General features: G+C 42.9%; 1 protein-coding gene across 1 annotated transcript in view; it reads right to left on the bottom strand.

Moving 5' to 3' along the window:
• Nucleotides 1-13713, bottom strand: part of LOC117255746 (zeta-sarcoglycan) — a 458822-nt gene extending 445109 nt beyond the window's left edge. The window contains exon 1 of the mRNA XM_033624908.2: nucleotides 12908-13713. Within this exon, the coding sequence (XP_033480799.1) occupies nucleotides 12908-12946 (39 nt within the window). The 5' untranslated portion in view covers nucleotides 12947-13713. The remainder of the gene's footprint in view (nucleotides 1-12907) is intronic.
• Nucleotides 13714-16437: the final 2724 nt, after the last annotated feature.

Below are 16437 nucleotides of genomic sequence, written 5' to 3'. Positions count from 1 at the left end.
AGCTTGCACTCATTTATCTTGTAATGTACTTACTGACATGTGAAAGGAAGTTAATGCATCAATCCAACAATTAACTGACATACGTTTTATTGTTATTCTGATTTTTACACTGACATGTGCGTTTGGCAAAAATTTGGGGAAAAAAAAGCAATCTGTTCTAGCTCCCAGGTTGTCAAATACCAACACTTTGTCATGCCTCTTTGTGTTTAATAGTGACTCTTAGGGCACTCATTAGTGCATCTATGTAATGCACATCCAGAACACATTGTAACACATGGTTAATGCTGTGTGGTTGGGTTTAGGCAACAAAACTACCTCATTAGGTTTAGAAAAAGATCAAGTTTTAAGTTAAAATAAATACTTTGTTACATAACATATTGTAACGTGAAATGAATATGGCATGTGAATGACGTCAGTGCTCAACGACTGTACGTAAACATTAATTAAAACCGGCATTGACTTTTGGCTTTACGTGGGACACAAACTGTGGCCACCAGGGTGAAAGTTTGTTTGACCCATCCATCTCCTCTCGCTTATGCCCTACTTCCTCTTTATACTACATCAGTTGCTATCAGTGTCAGATATTTTCACGGATGGATTTACATAGAGTTATTTGAAAGCCCAGTGCGTCTCATCAAGACACTAAAAGGTGCCTTTGATGTTGATATCACATGCCAAGGGGTGTGACAAAGCATCAGTATTTGGCGCTCTGGGAATGACGGTGGGCCGGAAAAAGATGTATTTCATTTTGTGTGTTTGTGTATTTGTGTGCATGTGTGCCTGTCACAAGCCTACAACAGCTTTCTGGAACATTTTGGGAAATACACCAGTTTGTTGCTGTGCCAAGAGTTGGATGAAAAGATTGACTTTGTGCTTTCAGTACACAGAGTGTACAACAGGTCCAGGCTATGTTTAGGCTTAGTTTACCACAGTTTGGAAAGAGAGAAAAAGCTAGCCTTCACCAAAACACAAAAAGGTACACTTTCAGTCAGGCTGAGAATTTTGTTTTTACATTAGGTATCTTGTTATGGAGCAAGCTAGCCAGAAATACATCTTAGAATCGCCATAAAATTGTAATTATTTAAAAGACTTTAATAGACAATATTTTAAGTTTACTTGTTAATTCATTTACAAATGTTTTGGTCAAATGTATTAACTAACTATGAATTTGACACCCTTTCATCCTCATCCATTAAATTCATCAGTGAAAACAGAGTGTCCTCGTTTTTATTTTATAGAAATGACGCATATGTTCATTTGTAGCCAACTGGTTAATTGGTAGCCTATTAACAGCCATGATTAGATATATTAAAGATTCTGTTTTACCGCCATGCAGCTATTAAGATGGCATATCTAATGTTGCTGGATTTTGCAGTCTGTGCCTTTAGGAGAGAGCGCATCAGAGACAGACATGTTTGAACATATTTGATGAGAGTAACAATTGGCTTATAAGCTGTTCCTTCACATTCACAGCTGCTGACTGATGGTCGGATACTGGTGTGCCAGGGCCTTTAGATATGCGTAGAAACATCGTCACTGCTTTCTCCATGATTCACCTCTGGGCTGTATGCTGATTGCAGATAGCAGGCACACACATATCAGTTTAGAATGATGGTGATTCACCAACATATGCACGGTGGTAAGAACCAAATCAGCCGGTGTGCATGTGTCAGGAATCTAATGGTGATTTCGCGTTATTTTGTGTGCAGTGTAGGAACGTTTCTACGCACATATTAGTAAACATGGCTCACTAACCACTCATTAATGCACTTTGTCTTGTTTCTATTTCTACCTGTGTTTAACACACAAACTACACATACATACAACAACAGTGAGGGCTCTTTTCATAGAGCTAGGTTAGCTCTTTCCCTCTGTTTCCACCATTTGGGGTAAGCTAAGCTAAACATATCACAGAGAAACTTCTGCAGGAAACGCACAGAGAGGAAATTGATCTCAAACTGACTCCCACAAAGAGAGCCCATAATATTACTTCCCAAAATGTTGTGGTTAAGTTAACCTACAGCCACTTCATTATTTGGAGTGGTGTGGAGCTCACACACAGAAAGTAAACACACACTTGCAGGCAGTGCGGAGGTGAGGGGTCCCACAGTGTGAATTACTTCACTCTGTTGCTCAGCAAACATAACAAAATTGCTATCACGCACATATTTAGGCACACACACACACACACACACACACACAGACTAAATACTGTAAGTTAACCTTTAGAAGGCCAACAGTAGCCCACTAGCTATTAGACCTCTAAACAATGCTACTTGAGCAGCACGCGCACACACATAAGACACACATAAATACAGGAAGTGCTCCAAAGTAAAAAATCTTATACTTGGTTTTTCTCATTAAATAAAAGCACACACATACACACACACACACACACACACACACACACACACACCACTGTGTAATGGAGATGGCCTTTCTGCAAGGAACAGCTAATTACCTGTAAAATGGACCGATGTGGACGAAGAAGGTGACTGACTCCTGGACATTGTAACTTACCTTGAGTACTGTATGTTCACGCTCCAGGCTGCATGTGTGTGTGTGTGTGTGTGTGTGTGTGTGTGTGTGTGTGTGTGTGTGTGGTTGAGAAAGTAAGGGAAAGTATAAGAGAGCCTAGAGGAAAGGACGGCTTCCTTTTCAGCCTTGCCTTTACAGTAAAGACATTTTGTCTGTCCACTTCAACGTTCTTAACTTGTTCAAAATCAAGTTCGGGCTGTTTTGCAGCTCTCAAGGGGGTGTGATCAAAACAAGATCAAACATTCTCAGCGCTTCCTTGCACTGCCACTTCAGCATAGTAAAACCCTAGAATGTTACATTTGCTCAGCCTAGACATCTGGATGAGGATGCACTTTTGCGTGACAAATCGAAGGACCGGCTTCTTAAGTTTCAGATTTCTGCCAGTAGTGCCTATGATAAATGCACTAGTGACAGTAACAAGTGCTGCTTGCGAGGGAATGTGTTTAATCTCTTTTTCTCTGAGTTTTACTTTGGTGAAGCCAAAGTTTTTTGGTTTAAATGATAAAAGAAATGAAGAGAGGATATCAGCTGAAAGCTGTTGTAGGGATGGGTAGAATGTTAATCAGTCTGATTGAGATGTTTGTTTCATCCTGGATGACAAAGGGAATAAAACTGTTACAGTGATAACAGACTAAATCAACTTTATATTGCAACCATTAGCTAACTACTCTAGCTGGCGACTAACAGCTGCCTTAGTGTTATAAAATGAAATGAAATCATACTGTAACTTAAAAGTTCAATATACAGTTCTGGAGAAAGATAGCTGATGGTTGAGTCTCATTCTCAGGTCATCAAATATCGGCAACCTTCCCAGCAAACATGGAACACGGTGACATTTTGTCCCCGGCCAATAATGGTCCTGCCTGGACACCAAAACCTGTAACATGGTTATGAGACACAAAGGTCAAATGGTGACGATGTATCCACAACTAATAATATTACTATGTAAAAAGCAAATGCATGTATATTTCTTTTTGTTTTGGTCTGTTTTGTTTTTTTAAATACAACAACACTGTATTAACAGTTTATTTGTTGGTTGTAAGGTGGCCGTGATCAGACAGCCGTACTGTGTCCTCCCCTCCACTCCCAAAGACTAGTATTAGCTACTCAACGCCCCTTTTTTTAAACATTCAAATGACATTTATGCCATTTATATATATATACATATATATATATATACAGTACAGGCCAAAAGTTTGGACACACCTTCTCATTCAATGCATTTTCTTTATTTTCATGACTATTTACATTGTAGATTCTTACTGAAGGCATCAAAACTATGAATGAACACATGTGGAGTTATGTATGTTTATGTTATGTTTTATTGCGAAAATTAGGCCTATCCTGACCCGAAAAGATGCAGAAAAATTGGTCCACGCTTTTGTTACCTCAAGGCTGGATTACTGTAACTCTCTATTATCAGGTAGCTCTAGTAAGTCCTTAAAAACTCTCCAGCTAATTCAGAATGCAGCAGCTCGTGTACTAACAGGAACTAAGAAACAAGATCATATTTCTCCTGTTTTAGCTTCTCTGCACTGGCTCCCTGTAAAATCCAGAATTGAATTTAAAATCCTACTGTTAACTTATAAAGCTCTAAATGGTCAAGCTCCGTCATATCTTAGAGAGCTCATAGTGCCATATTATCCCACCAGAACACTGCGCTCTGAGAACGCAGGGTTACTCGTGGTCCCTAAAGTCTCCAAAAGCAGATCAGGAGCCAGAGCCTTCAGCTATCAGGCTCCTCTCCTGTGGAATCATCTTCCTGTTACGGTCCGGGAGGCAGACACCGTCTCCACATTTAAGACTAGACTTAAGACTTTCCTCTTTGATAAAGCTTATAGTTAGGGCTGGCTCAGGCTTGCCCTGTACCAGCCCCTAGTTAGGCTGACTTAGGCCTAGTCTGCCGGAGGACCCCCTATAATACACCGGGCTCCCTCTCTCTCCCTCTCTCTCTCCCTCTCTCTCCCTCTCTCTCTCTCTCTCTCTCTCTCTCTCTCACTCTCATCCTATTACTGCATCTTGCTAACTCGGCCATTCTGGATGTCACTAACTCGGCTTCTTCTCTGGAGCCTTTGTGCTCCACTGTCTCTCAGAATAACTCATACCGCAGCGGTGCCTGGATAGTGTGACGTGTGTGGTTGTGCTGCTGCCGTGGTCCTGCCAGATGCCTCCTGCTGCTGCTGCTGCCATCATTAGTCATTAGTCATACGTCTACTGTTATTATACACATATGACTATTGTCACACAAGTATACTGCCAGATATTAATACATACTTTCAACATATTGTACCACAGTAGCCAGAACTATAATTATAATATTATTACTTTCATTAATGTTGTTGTAAGCTACTGTCATTACCTGCATATCTCTCTCTCTCTCTCTCTCTCTCTCTCTCTCTCTCTCTCTGTCTCATTGTGTCATATGGATTACTGTTAATTTATTATGCTGATCTGTTCTGTACGACATCTATTGCACGTCTGTCCGTCCTGGAAGAGGGATCCCTCCTCAGTTGCTCTTCCTGAGGTTTCTACCGTTTTTTTTCCCCGTTAAAGGGTTTTTTTTTTGGGGAGTTTTTCCTTATCCGCTGTGAGGGTCTTAAGGACAGAGGGATGTCGTATGCTGTAAAGCCCTGTGAGGCAAATTGTGATTTGTGATATTGGGCTTTATAAATAAAATTGAATTGAATTGAAAATTGAATGTACTTAACAAAAAAATGTGAAATAACTGAAAACATGTTTTATATTCTAGTTTCTTCAAAATAGCCACCCTTTGCTCTGATTACTGCTTTGCACACTCTTGGCATTCTCTCGAGCTTCAAGAGGTAGTCACCTGAAATGGTTTTCCAACAGTCTTGAAGGAGTTCCCAGAGGTGTTTAGCACTTGTTGGCCCCTTTGCCTTCACTCTGCGGTCCAGCTCACCCCAAACCATCTCGATTGGGTTCAGGTCCGGTGACTGTGGAGGCCAGGTCATCTGCCGCAGCACTCCATCACTCTCCTTCTTGGTCAAATAGCCCTTACACAGCCTGGAGGTGTGTTTGGGGTCATTGTCCTGTTGAAAAATAAATGATCGTCCAACTAAACGCAAACCGGATGGGATGGCATGTCGCTGCAGGATGCTGTGGTAGCCATGCTGGTTCAGTGTGCCTTCAATTTTGAATAAATCCCCAACAGTGTCACCAGCAAAACACCCCCACACCATCACACCTCCTCCTCCATGCTTCACAGTGGGAACCAGGCATGTGGAATCCATCCGTTCACCTTTTCTGCGTCTCACAAAGACACGGCGGTTGGAACCAAAGATCTCAAATTTGGACTCATCAGACCAAAGCACAGATTTCCACTGGTCTAATGTCCATTCCTTGTGTTTCTTGGCCCAAACAAATCTCTTCTGCTTGTTGCCTCTCCTTAGCAGTGGTTTGCTAGCAGCTATTTGACCATGAAGGCCTGATTGGCGCAGTCTCCTCTTAACAGTTGTTCTAGAGATGGGTCTGCTGCTAGAACTCTGTGTGGCATTCATCTGGTCTCTGATCTGAGCTGCTGTTAACTTGCGATTTCTGAGGCTGGTGACTCGGATGAACTTATCCTCAGAAGCAGAGGTGACTCTTGGTCTTCCTTTCCTGGGTCGGTCCTCATGTGTGCACATTTAAAGTTTTTGCAATGTTCCGGACTGACTGATCTTCATTTCTTAAAATAATGATGGCCACTCGTTTTTCTTTAGTTAGCTGATTGGTTCTTGCCATAATATGAATTTTAACAGTTGTCCAATAGGGCTGTCGGCTGTGTATTAACCTGACTTCTGCACAACACAACTGATGGTCCCAACCCCATTGATAAAGCAAGAAATTCCACTAATTAACCCTGATAAGGCACACCTGTGAAGTGGAAACCATTTCAGGTGACTACCACTTGAAGCTCATGGAGAGAATGCCAAGAGTGTGCAAAGCAGTAATCAGAGCAAAGGGTGGCTATTTTGAAGAAACTAGAATATAAAACATGTTTTCAGTTATTTCACCTTTTTTTGTTAAGTACATAACTCCACATGTGTTCATTCATAGTTTTGATGCCTTCAGTGAGAATCTACAATGTAAATAGTCATGAAAATAAAGAAAACGCATTGAATGAGAAGGTGTGTCCAAACTTTTGGCCTGTACTGTATATATATATATATATATATATATATATATATATATATATATATATGTATGTATGTACAACAAAGTTATATTGCTGTTTGAACCTCAGGGTGGGGGAGCCCTTCTGTGCAGAGTTTGCATGTTCTCCCCATGTCAGTGTGGGTTTTCTCCAGGTTCTCCGGCTTCCTCCCACAGTCCAAAAACTTGCAAATTAGGTTCACTGATGAGTCTAAATTGGTCATAGTTGTGAATGTGAGTGTGAATAGTTGTTTGTCTCTATGTGTCAGCCCTGTGATAGTCTGGCAGCCTGTCCAGGGTGTACCCTGCCTCTCACCCAGTGTCAGCTGGGATAGGCTCCAGCCCCCCATGACCCCCATTGAATGAATAAATGAATGTTTGCAAGAGCCACAAGTCTTTTTCCAAGCTGCACATGGCAGAAGGAGCTGGGATCTCTACCAGAAAGTCTGGTGATGTACTATAAAGAGCGACAAAGTCGACATAGATAGACAGTTGTGGTGGATGAATGGGTTCAGCACAGGGCTTTCAACCAGGAGACTGGGCTATTGCTGCGACACTCAAGAAAGACAGCCAGCTGATGGCCAGGTAACTTTGCAACATTGGCACAACTTTCATTGCAGAACTATTTTTGAACCATGACAGGATGGACATCTTGATTGGATGTTCAAACAATGGTCTTTCAGTGTGTCAGTGTTTGTTGGTTTGGGTTAGTTAGTTGGACCAAACTGCCAGCCCAAAGCATCTGTATTTGACAACCTGAGAATGAGACTCAAAAATCAACTGTCTTTCTCCTGCACCTTTAAACATGGGTCTGTGGCCTTTAAAACACTGTTCATCAGAGTCCTCTCAAGTGATGTTACATTACTACATGCAAATTAATGGCATAAGGTGTGATGTTGGTCTTGGTCTTTACTAAGTCCCAATATTTTCATGACCACAGCCATGTATATTTAATTTTAAATATGCCATTAGTTTGGGTATGGCATTCTTGACCATACTTTTAGCAAAAGGATTGAGGGACCTCAAAATGAATTATGAATGTTCAATTTATTCATTTTAAACAATAACTAACACAGACATGCATCAGTATATCAGTCCTAGAAGTTTTATACAGCTTATTTGCATATTAGGTGATCCCATATGGGGTCCCAATCCAAACTGTTGAGAAACTGCCAAGCAGTTAAACTCACATGTGACTGTTTATAAATACACAGCTGTAGAATCATTTGGCACTCTGGAGGCTTTGTTATTAATGAGATATCACCCTCAGTAAACTCAATACATCATGGCCTATCTGCCATGGCTTTCACATGCAGATGTTTGGGAAAGCTCCACCGTAACAGGAATGAAGTCTGTTTGGCTCCGAGTGAGGCGCCCACTTTTCAATTTGTGCAGCTGCCACATTGGAAGCTTTAACAAACATAACTGTCACCAACATATAATATATTTAATACTGCAGCACGCTAAGTCATCAGTTCACACGTGGTTTATGCCTGTGCGTGTGTGTTAGATGGTTAAGCTGAACGGGTGCCTGCTAATACACAGATGAGGAATTGTGCTTGCCTGAAGGTTAGAGAGGCAGGCTTGGGGCTGGCTGCCTTAAATGAATGAGTAATGTTCTTCCATCCCTCAGCAGCTACTGTTGAAGTGCCCTTGGAAGAGGCACTGAACCCCCAATTGCTCCAATTGAGCTGCTCAGTGGCCAGAAATGCAAAACTGTGGCTGCACTGGGTGGTTACCAAATGGGGTTGTGTGAAAGAGTGCAACCAGGGTGGGAAAGCAGCCACCATGCAAATGCCGGTTCATTCTGGCTGAGGCTTGTACCATAAGTTGGTTTACTTTGCCAGCCACTTTGGCAGGTAACTAACCATCAATCGGAGGTTCTGCTCTATTTTGAAAATCTAGTTGGCTTGTGTATAACAAAGGATCTGAAAAATATGTCTGGACTAGCAGCCACATTGTCAGGTAGCCAACTGTCATTTAGAGGTCTTATTCTAATGCAGGGTCTTTCATTTTCATTTGGCTAAGGGCCTTGTATTTTGTGACATTTTTGCCCATCACAGTGACCAGTCACCAAAACATTTGTGTCCTGCTATCACACGGTGATGCCATTAGGTATGGATTCCTTTTGTTTGGTCTTGTCTGGTTACATCAGGGTTAAATAATACTTTTGATCTAGCACTCCCCAAATTAAACTACTCTTGGTTTTCCGAGTACCTGTCCCTGTTACAAGTTGAGAGCCTCTGATCTAGAGGGTCAAATTCAATCTGACTGCCATTATTATACTGCATATAATTTATGGTGCAGCTATTACTAAAGATCAATAGCACTTAAACTGCTCCATTGATATTGAAACCTGCACTGATTTACAAGCAGGTAGGTCTTTGGTCAAATCCACACACACACATACACAAACACACACACACACACACGCTCATACCACTTGTATATTTGATATAATGCAGTGACTTCCCAATGTCCCAATGTTGTCCTTGTTCGCTGTTCATTTCCTGTGATTGCTCTTGGAGGCACACACACCCACACACACTCAGACACACACACTTGACTGACTGAAAAAAAAATGGCTTTCCATTAGATTGGATTGCTGTGAGTGTGTCTGTTTGTCTCCAGTTTACTTCCAAAGTTTGAGAGGCCAGCTGGCCAACAAACCTAAACCTGTATGCATTCTCTCTCTCTCTCTCTCTCTCTCACTCACACACACACACGCACACACACATGCAGTTTTGCTATTTTTGAAAGGAAATTGTATTGACTTACATTAATATTTAAAAGTAAGGCTGGCTGTGAAGGATTGATGCTCAAGAGTACAGATAAACATGGCAAACACACACATTTGCGACCTTCAAATGGAGAACACTGCAGCAGGAGACTGTGTGTGTGTGTGTGTGTGTGTATGTACGCATTTGAGTGCCAACTACCAATGAACTAGGACTCAGGGATTGTCTGCACTGCCAAGGATATGACACCAGCTCTGCAAAAAACAACCAGCAGATGGATGGATAGATGGACTGGTGGAAGTGGATGGAAGTTCTTTAAACTCAACGGGCAGAGCGATGGATTAATACTGCCAGGGTTAGGACTGGATTGGTGGACACCCAGTGCTGACATCTGGGGGGGGGGGGGTGAAAGGTAGTTCTTGGGGCGCAAAGCAGGAGATTTCGCACAATCATATTGACTACTTACTTATTAAAAAGAAGTGGCGATGGCAATGTTCTCCAAATTTGGAGCTATAACCCATCAACAGTTGCCTGATATCAGACAGAACTGTCAGCTCATTACACTGTTTCCATCTTCAGTCTGACAATGAGTCCACTGTGGCTGATTTTCATTTAGATTATCCCTAACCAATTGTTAGAGACCCACGTATTTGCCATTCTGCATTTGCTGCAACGTCATTTTATGTCCACACTGATATATAGCCATGCCAGCATACCTATTTTTTAAGAGTGTAGAGGAGCAAAGTAAAAACAAACTATGATGCTCGGCAAAAGATAGAATAAATAGATAGACAGATAGAAGGCATGTTGATTTAGAACAGCCCTGATAGCACTGTCTATCTTGGCTGGTGCACCGCTTGACAAAAGCCTGACAATGACATTAGTCCCGCCTTTGGTGCTGCCCTGCTGTAGTCCCCCCTCCCCAGCAGTCATTGCTGTTTCATGTCACGATGCCAGATGAATCAGTCAACTTGGTAGAAGGTGTGTACCCAGGTAACACCAACACTTAATAATTCATTTTTCAACAGAGGGTTTAGTCTCATATTATATAACTGCTTGTAGTGATCAAAAAAGCAGAGAATCATTCCCATATGTATATATGTGTGGTTTTAAAAAATGTGCTTGCAGTCATCAAGTATACCACTTGCAGTCTTCATTTTTGGGTCTTTTAATACATGACAACTGTTTAAAACTAACGTAATTCTATTCATTTATTCATTTATTTATTTTCTTCACTTCACTCCCATGATAGGCTCTTTTGCCTTGCGGTAACCCGTCTACTTCCAGCTGGTAACCTGAGGCTGGTGCTGCGTACACACTGAATTCATGACCGAACAGAGTAAGTGATTTTCCCTCGCGCGCTCACGACATAGTCTCCTTGAAGCTTATGACAAACTGCCAAAAACCAACCAACAAGATACAGCAGCAAAACTTAGTGATCCTAATGCTACCTTATGTAGTCTACTCAAACATGACACAAGCATGAAGAGCTTTGGAGATGACAAATGTGTGGATAACACAGCTTTGATTAAGAGAGAACTCCAATAGTGCCTCATTTTAAAGTCATAATATATTATTCATGGTAACATAAGTTATGTTGGACTAAATACAAGATGTTTATTTTCATATTTGTGTGTTACTCTCTGATACAGTATGTTGCAATTGTAATTACAGTCTACTGGTTGTACCAAACATGACATCAGAAAAGACCATACGGCTCATACCTGGGACAAAAACATCAATACTCCAACAGTTCTACAGGTCAAGCTCATTGGCTTACAGCGAAGGTAATTTTTTAAATCAGAATGTCAAAGTCAATTTGGAGCTCTGCATGATGGCAGTACGGAGGCTTCCTGCTCTGAGATGTGATCACATAAAATGCTACTTGAAATGTCAAACACCCCGGGGTATCTCATTGATTTGCTGATTTATCCAATCACTGGTTATCAGTAACAGCAGCAACACATAGGAAACGGACATTCCTACCTACATATCCTGTTCCCTGCTGGAAGTGTGACATTCTTACAGTACGCCTGTGGCTTTAATGCCTGTACTAATAGTGACCTGCTGGAACTTGTTGGCTTATTATTTGAAATTGCATCACTGAAATATTTCCACAATGTGTGCTCCTTATTCTATTCCTATAGGGTCCCATCGTTTTTCTGCTGTTTTCATTACTGTGTTCAAATGTTAAGATTTGCTTCCAGTGACATGTGCACGCACACAAATACAACACACATGAACACCAAACACTTGTATATCTTAAGTCTACAAGAAAATTTGAGCAATGAATGAGTGATTTGCATACATTTCTAAACTACTGGTTACAGAGGAAACAGGTGCTAAATGCTCCCCTGGTGCACCCACTTCCAAATGGATTTTACAGTGTTTGTGCAAGATAACCACGCACATACATACACACCTGTGCATAGGCTATATCTTCACCTGTACATCATTTGGCCCACAGATCATTGGTGACATGGAATGGATTTGCGCATTTATCCTCTACACATTGGTATGGCATCCACATGGGGGTGTTAGGAGATGGGGGAAAAACTTCATTCCGGATAGAGAGAGAAGATCTGTATTAACAGCGACCCAGACCCCCCAGCGTCCACACACACACTCAGGAATACGCACACAGGCACGTAGCCTATACACAAGCCGAAGGGCACAAGCGCACAGGTCGTCGAATGTTTATTTTTGTCTTGACAGTTAGAAAACAGACTTCACTTTTAGGCAGGTGATAGGCTACAAATTAGACTGAGCTGGTAAATTAAAATGAAGGCGAAATAAATTCAGAGAGGGGGGGTAACCGGGTGGCGTCATATATCCTCCTCCACTCTCTGCTCTCCTCTTAATTTTTACCCAGACCCTCTGCACGAAGATGCCGCCCCGTCGGGAAAATCCGTCCCGTCTATCGAGCGTCCCACCGACGCCCACAACAGCTCTCTGCAACAACTCTCCATGCAAGCAAAGCATATTGAAATTCACCCCACGCTCCGAATACTGACATACACACTCCCCCCTCTCTCTCCTCCTCTCTTTATTCCCTAACCGATATAGAAAGAGTGTATTTATGCATGTGTGTGTGATGGAGAGACAGAGCGGGAGAGATGCTCTTGGATCGTGTTGCAACAACCCAGAGCTGGGCACCCCGACAGTGGTAAACCCCATCTGTTTATTGCACTTCGAGACGTCCAACATCCGGCTGCCCTCCCAGCATCTTAAAGCCACTGGGTCACCCAGCCAGTCAGCCGGTCACCCAGCTAACCAAGCAGTCGCCCTCCCCTCCATCACCAGCCACTCTGCTGCGGATTAATCCAACCTGCCACCCAGTGATAACAGTCGTCCGACCAGCCACCCATCATCATACCCAGTCACCCAGCAGGCCACCCAGTCATCCACCCACCCAGCGGAAGATCGCAACTCACCCCCCTGGAGAAAGTGCGCGCTGCACCGGCTGCGGAGCGTCTTACCTTGAGCGCCTCTATATCCAAAGACGTCGACCGGTCCATGATGGAGAAGTGAAGTGCTGCAAATCAGTCACGAAAATAGAAGTCCCACAGGCGAGGAAGATGACAGGGAAAGAGATTAAAAACGACCAAAAAAAGTTGGAATGCTCTCTAGAGTCCCAAACTCTGCCGCAACATCCCTTGAATTATTGTCAGGATTAGGTTATTAATATTCCACCACGGCGACGGATTTTCTCAGTTTCATTCCTCCCGGTGGGTCGCTTGGTAAAATCAGGACTCCATACCGTGGAAGCCCCCCCACCTCCGGTCCCCGGTTAGTCCGTGCAGGGGATGGAGAGAATAGAAACAAATACACAGAAATAGAACAGACTTAGCTGTGCGTAATGTTTCAAGCTGCGGCTTTTGCACACTTGACGATCCGGTACGTCTTTTTTTAGTTGTTGTTGCTACATCTGAGTAAGAAATATTCCCCCACACTGCAGGAATGAAGCCGGGCTTAAGACTCTCCTGTCAGTCGGTCAGCGGATAAATGCCGTTATATCCCGTTGGATCCCAGTAAATGTGAATGTGATGTTGTGTCTGCTCGCGCAGTGGTCGGCAACTGGAGAGAAGGAGTCCGGATCACACAGATGATATTCTGCCTTGCCTGGGCGACTTCCATGCGGCAAACCGCCAGAGATATCAGCTCTCCCCGAAAGAAAAGGGAAAGAGAGAGAGAGAGAGAGGGGGGTCAGAGAGAGAAAGAGGGAGGGTGAGATGGAGAGAGAGAGAGAGACGTGGTGGGAGAAATGCTGAAGAGAGAAGATGAGGAGAGCTGCGAGAGTTGAGACGAGAGGAGAAAGGGAAGGAAGGTTTATGCTGTATATTATTCCAATGACTGACGCACCGGTGTGTGTGTGTGCGTGTGTGTGTTTGTGTGTGTGACAGAGAAAGCGTGAGAGGGAGGGAGGGGAGAGGTAAAGGCACCTTCTAATCAAGTAGATGAATCGAAAATGCTGCTTTGCCACTGAAGACAAGAAAGAGATTTGAATGCAGAGGCTGTTGGAGGGCTGTTGCAGAAAGTCTGGCTGGTTGCTGCCTCAGTGTGTGTGTGTGTGTGTGTGTGTGTAGTATGTTTCTCTGTGTGCACACAAACAGAGAGGCACTGAACTAACACAATGTGCCTCTGAGTATTACAGAAAGATAATCATATTGTAACTGTGGGTGAAGAATAAAGATAAATAGATCATATTTACTTTAAAATGCTGACAAAAACTTTCCTTTCTCTCTCTCTCTCTCTCTCTCTCTCTCTCTTTCTTTCTTTTTTTATTGTGCAAATTGTCTTCTTTGTTCCCCTGCATAATAAGGTGTCGCCGCCTGCCGACCACCAGGGCTTTATCTGTCACACACCTTCTGAATAAGGAGACGAGCAGAGGAGAGGAGAGGAGAGGAGAGGAGAGGAGACAAATAAAGGAGAGAAGAGCAGTGGGAAGGAGGAGAAGAGTGGGTTAGAGAGGATAAGGGGAAATGTGTGGACAGAAGGAGGAGGAGAGGAGAGATCATAAATGAAGAAGAGAGGAGCAGAGGGGAGGAGAAGAGAAGAGGATGAGAGGAGGTGTGTTGACAGAGGGAGGAGAGGAGACAAATTAAGGAGGAGACAGAAGTGGAGAGGAGAAGAGAGGTCACAAATAAAGGAGGGAAGAGCAGTGGGGAGAAGGAGAAGAAAAGAGTGGGTCAGAGAGGATGATAGGAGGTGTGCTGACAGGAGGAGGAGGAGAGGAGACAAACCAAGGAGAAGATAGCAGTGGAGAGGAGAGGAAGGGAGTGGGGAGAACGAGAAGAGAAGAGTGGGTAGAGAGGAGGTGTGTTGACAGAGGGAGGCGAGGAGACATTAAGGAGAAGATAGTAGTGGAGTGGAGTGGAGAGGAGAGGTCACAAATGAAGGAGAGAACAGTGAGGGAAAGAGGAGAAAAGAAGAGTGGGTCAGAGAGGATGATAGGAGGTGTGTTGACAGAAGGAGGAGAGGAGACAAACCAAGGAGAAGACAGCAGTAGAGAGAAGAGAAGGAAAAGCGAGGGGAGGAGATAAGCTATGATGACAAAAGGAGGAGAGGAGACAATAAAAAGAGGGCAAAGGAGAAGAAGAAAGGAGGAGGGGAGAGGGTAACAAAACAAGAGAGGAGGGCAGAGGAGGAAAAGAAACATGGTAAGCTGAAAGAGGGAGAAGAGGAGGCACTGTTAAGGTCTCACCCTGAGCTTCTAGTGTCATTCTCTGATAGAGACAAGTTCTGAACAACAGTCTATTACCTCACTTTATGGCACATTGTTCTCTTCAAGGTCTACAGTGCTGGTATATGCCCTGACTTTTGTGGTAACATGTCACACAATTCAGAATATTGTGTGAAAAAACAAACAAAGAATAAGTTATTAGTTAGTTAGTCTGTGAAGGGCATATTTTCATTGTCCTTGAATAAGTGATTACAGCTGTATTTTTAAGACAAGTATGAGATTTAATTGTTGTTTTTTAATTACCAGCCACAGTGTACAAATCTGCAGACCTCTGCGATCTTCATCAGTTGCAATTTACTCAAATAAACTTTTACTACTGTCCTCCCAACTTGTCGTATCAGATGTGATGACTGCAGTCGAGACAAGACAGGTAGGATATGCTGAATAATGTCTGCCCACAGACTCGGACCTCCTCGGCTAGCCAAGCGGAAAACACCTTGCCACGCTGTAACAAGAAGGGATATGATTATCACTTCACCCAATCACATTCTGCTGAGGATGTAAACCACAAAAACTATTATCTGTTTTATAACCGATCAATATTCTGTAAGTCTGCAAAGCTCAGATGCAGTGTGTTCAGCTGCAGTTACCTTTTAGTTCCAAAAACAGTGTAGAGGCAATCCAGTCGATAGAATAAATGTTGGCATTGTATGGTTCTTCAAAACACAGATATGTAGCAGATTTATTGAAACTTCTCATTTCTTTGCAGTTTTATGATGTGACAGTGCTGTGCTTAGTGTGTGTTTAGGTTTAGGCACAAACACACTGCTGTGGCCGCTACAAACACAGCTGGAAATGTCTCAATCTGTTGTTAAAAAATATTCAGTTTTGTTGGTCTGGTACAGTGGTCTGCTGCTGTCTGCTGTTTGGCAGCTGTCTTTTGTAAGTGTCACACAATAAGAAAAAACTAAGCTCATATACATCTTACTATATAATGACGAAAACTCTGTGTGTCTGTGTGTGTGTCTGTGTGTCTGTTCTGTGTTTTTCTCCTTACTCACTTGGTCAGTCCTTGTGAAATTTGGCACAGTGGTAGAGGGTCATGGGAGGATGTGAATGAAGCAATATTACATCACTTGGCCAAAGGGGGGCGCTATAGCAACCGATTGAAATGGCAAACTTTGAATGGGCATATCTCATGCCCCGTATGTCGTAGAGACATGAAACTTTGCACAGAGATGCCTCTCCTCACGAGGAACACATTTGCCCCAAGAACCCATAACTTCCGGTCATATAGATTTTCCGCCATTTTCAAATTTTTGAAAA

Source organism: Epinephelus lanceolatus, chromosome 3, assembly GCF_041903045.1.
Source record: "Epinephelus lanceolatus isolate andai-2023 chromosome 3, ASM4190304v1, whole genome shotgun sequence".
NCBI classification, from domain to species: domain Eukaryota; kingdom Metazoa; phylum Chordata; class Actinopteri; order Perciformes; family Serranidae; genus Epinephelus; species Epinephelus lanceolatus.
Note: the sequence above shows the minus strand (reverse complement) of the source record. Positions and strands in the feature narration are given on the sequence as shown.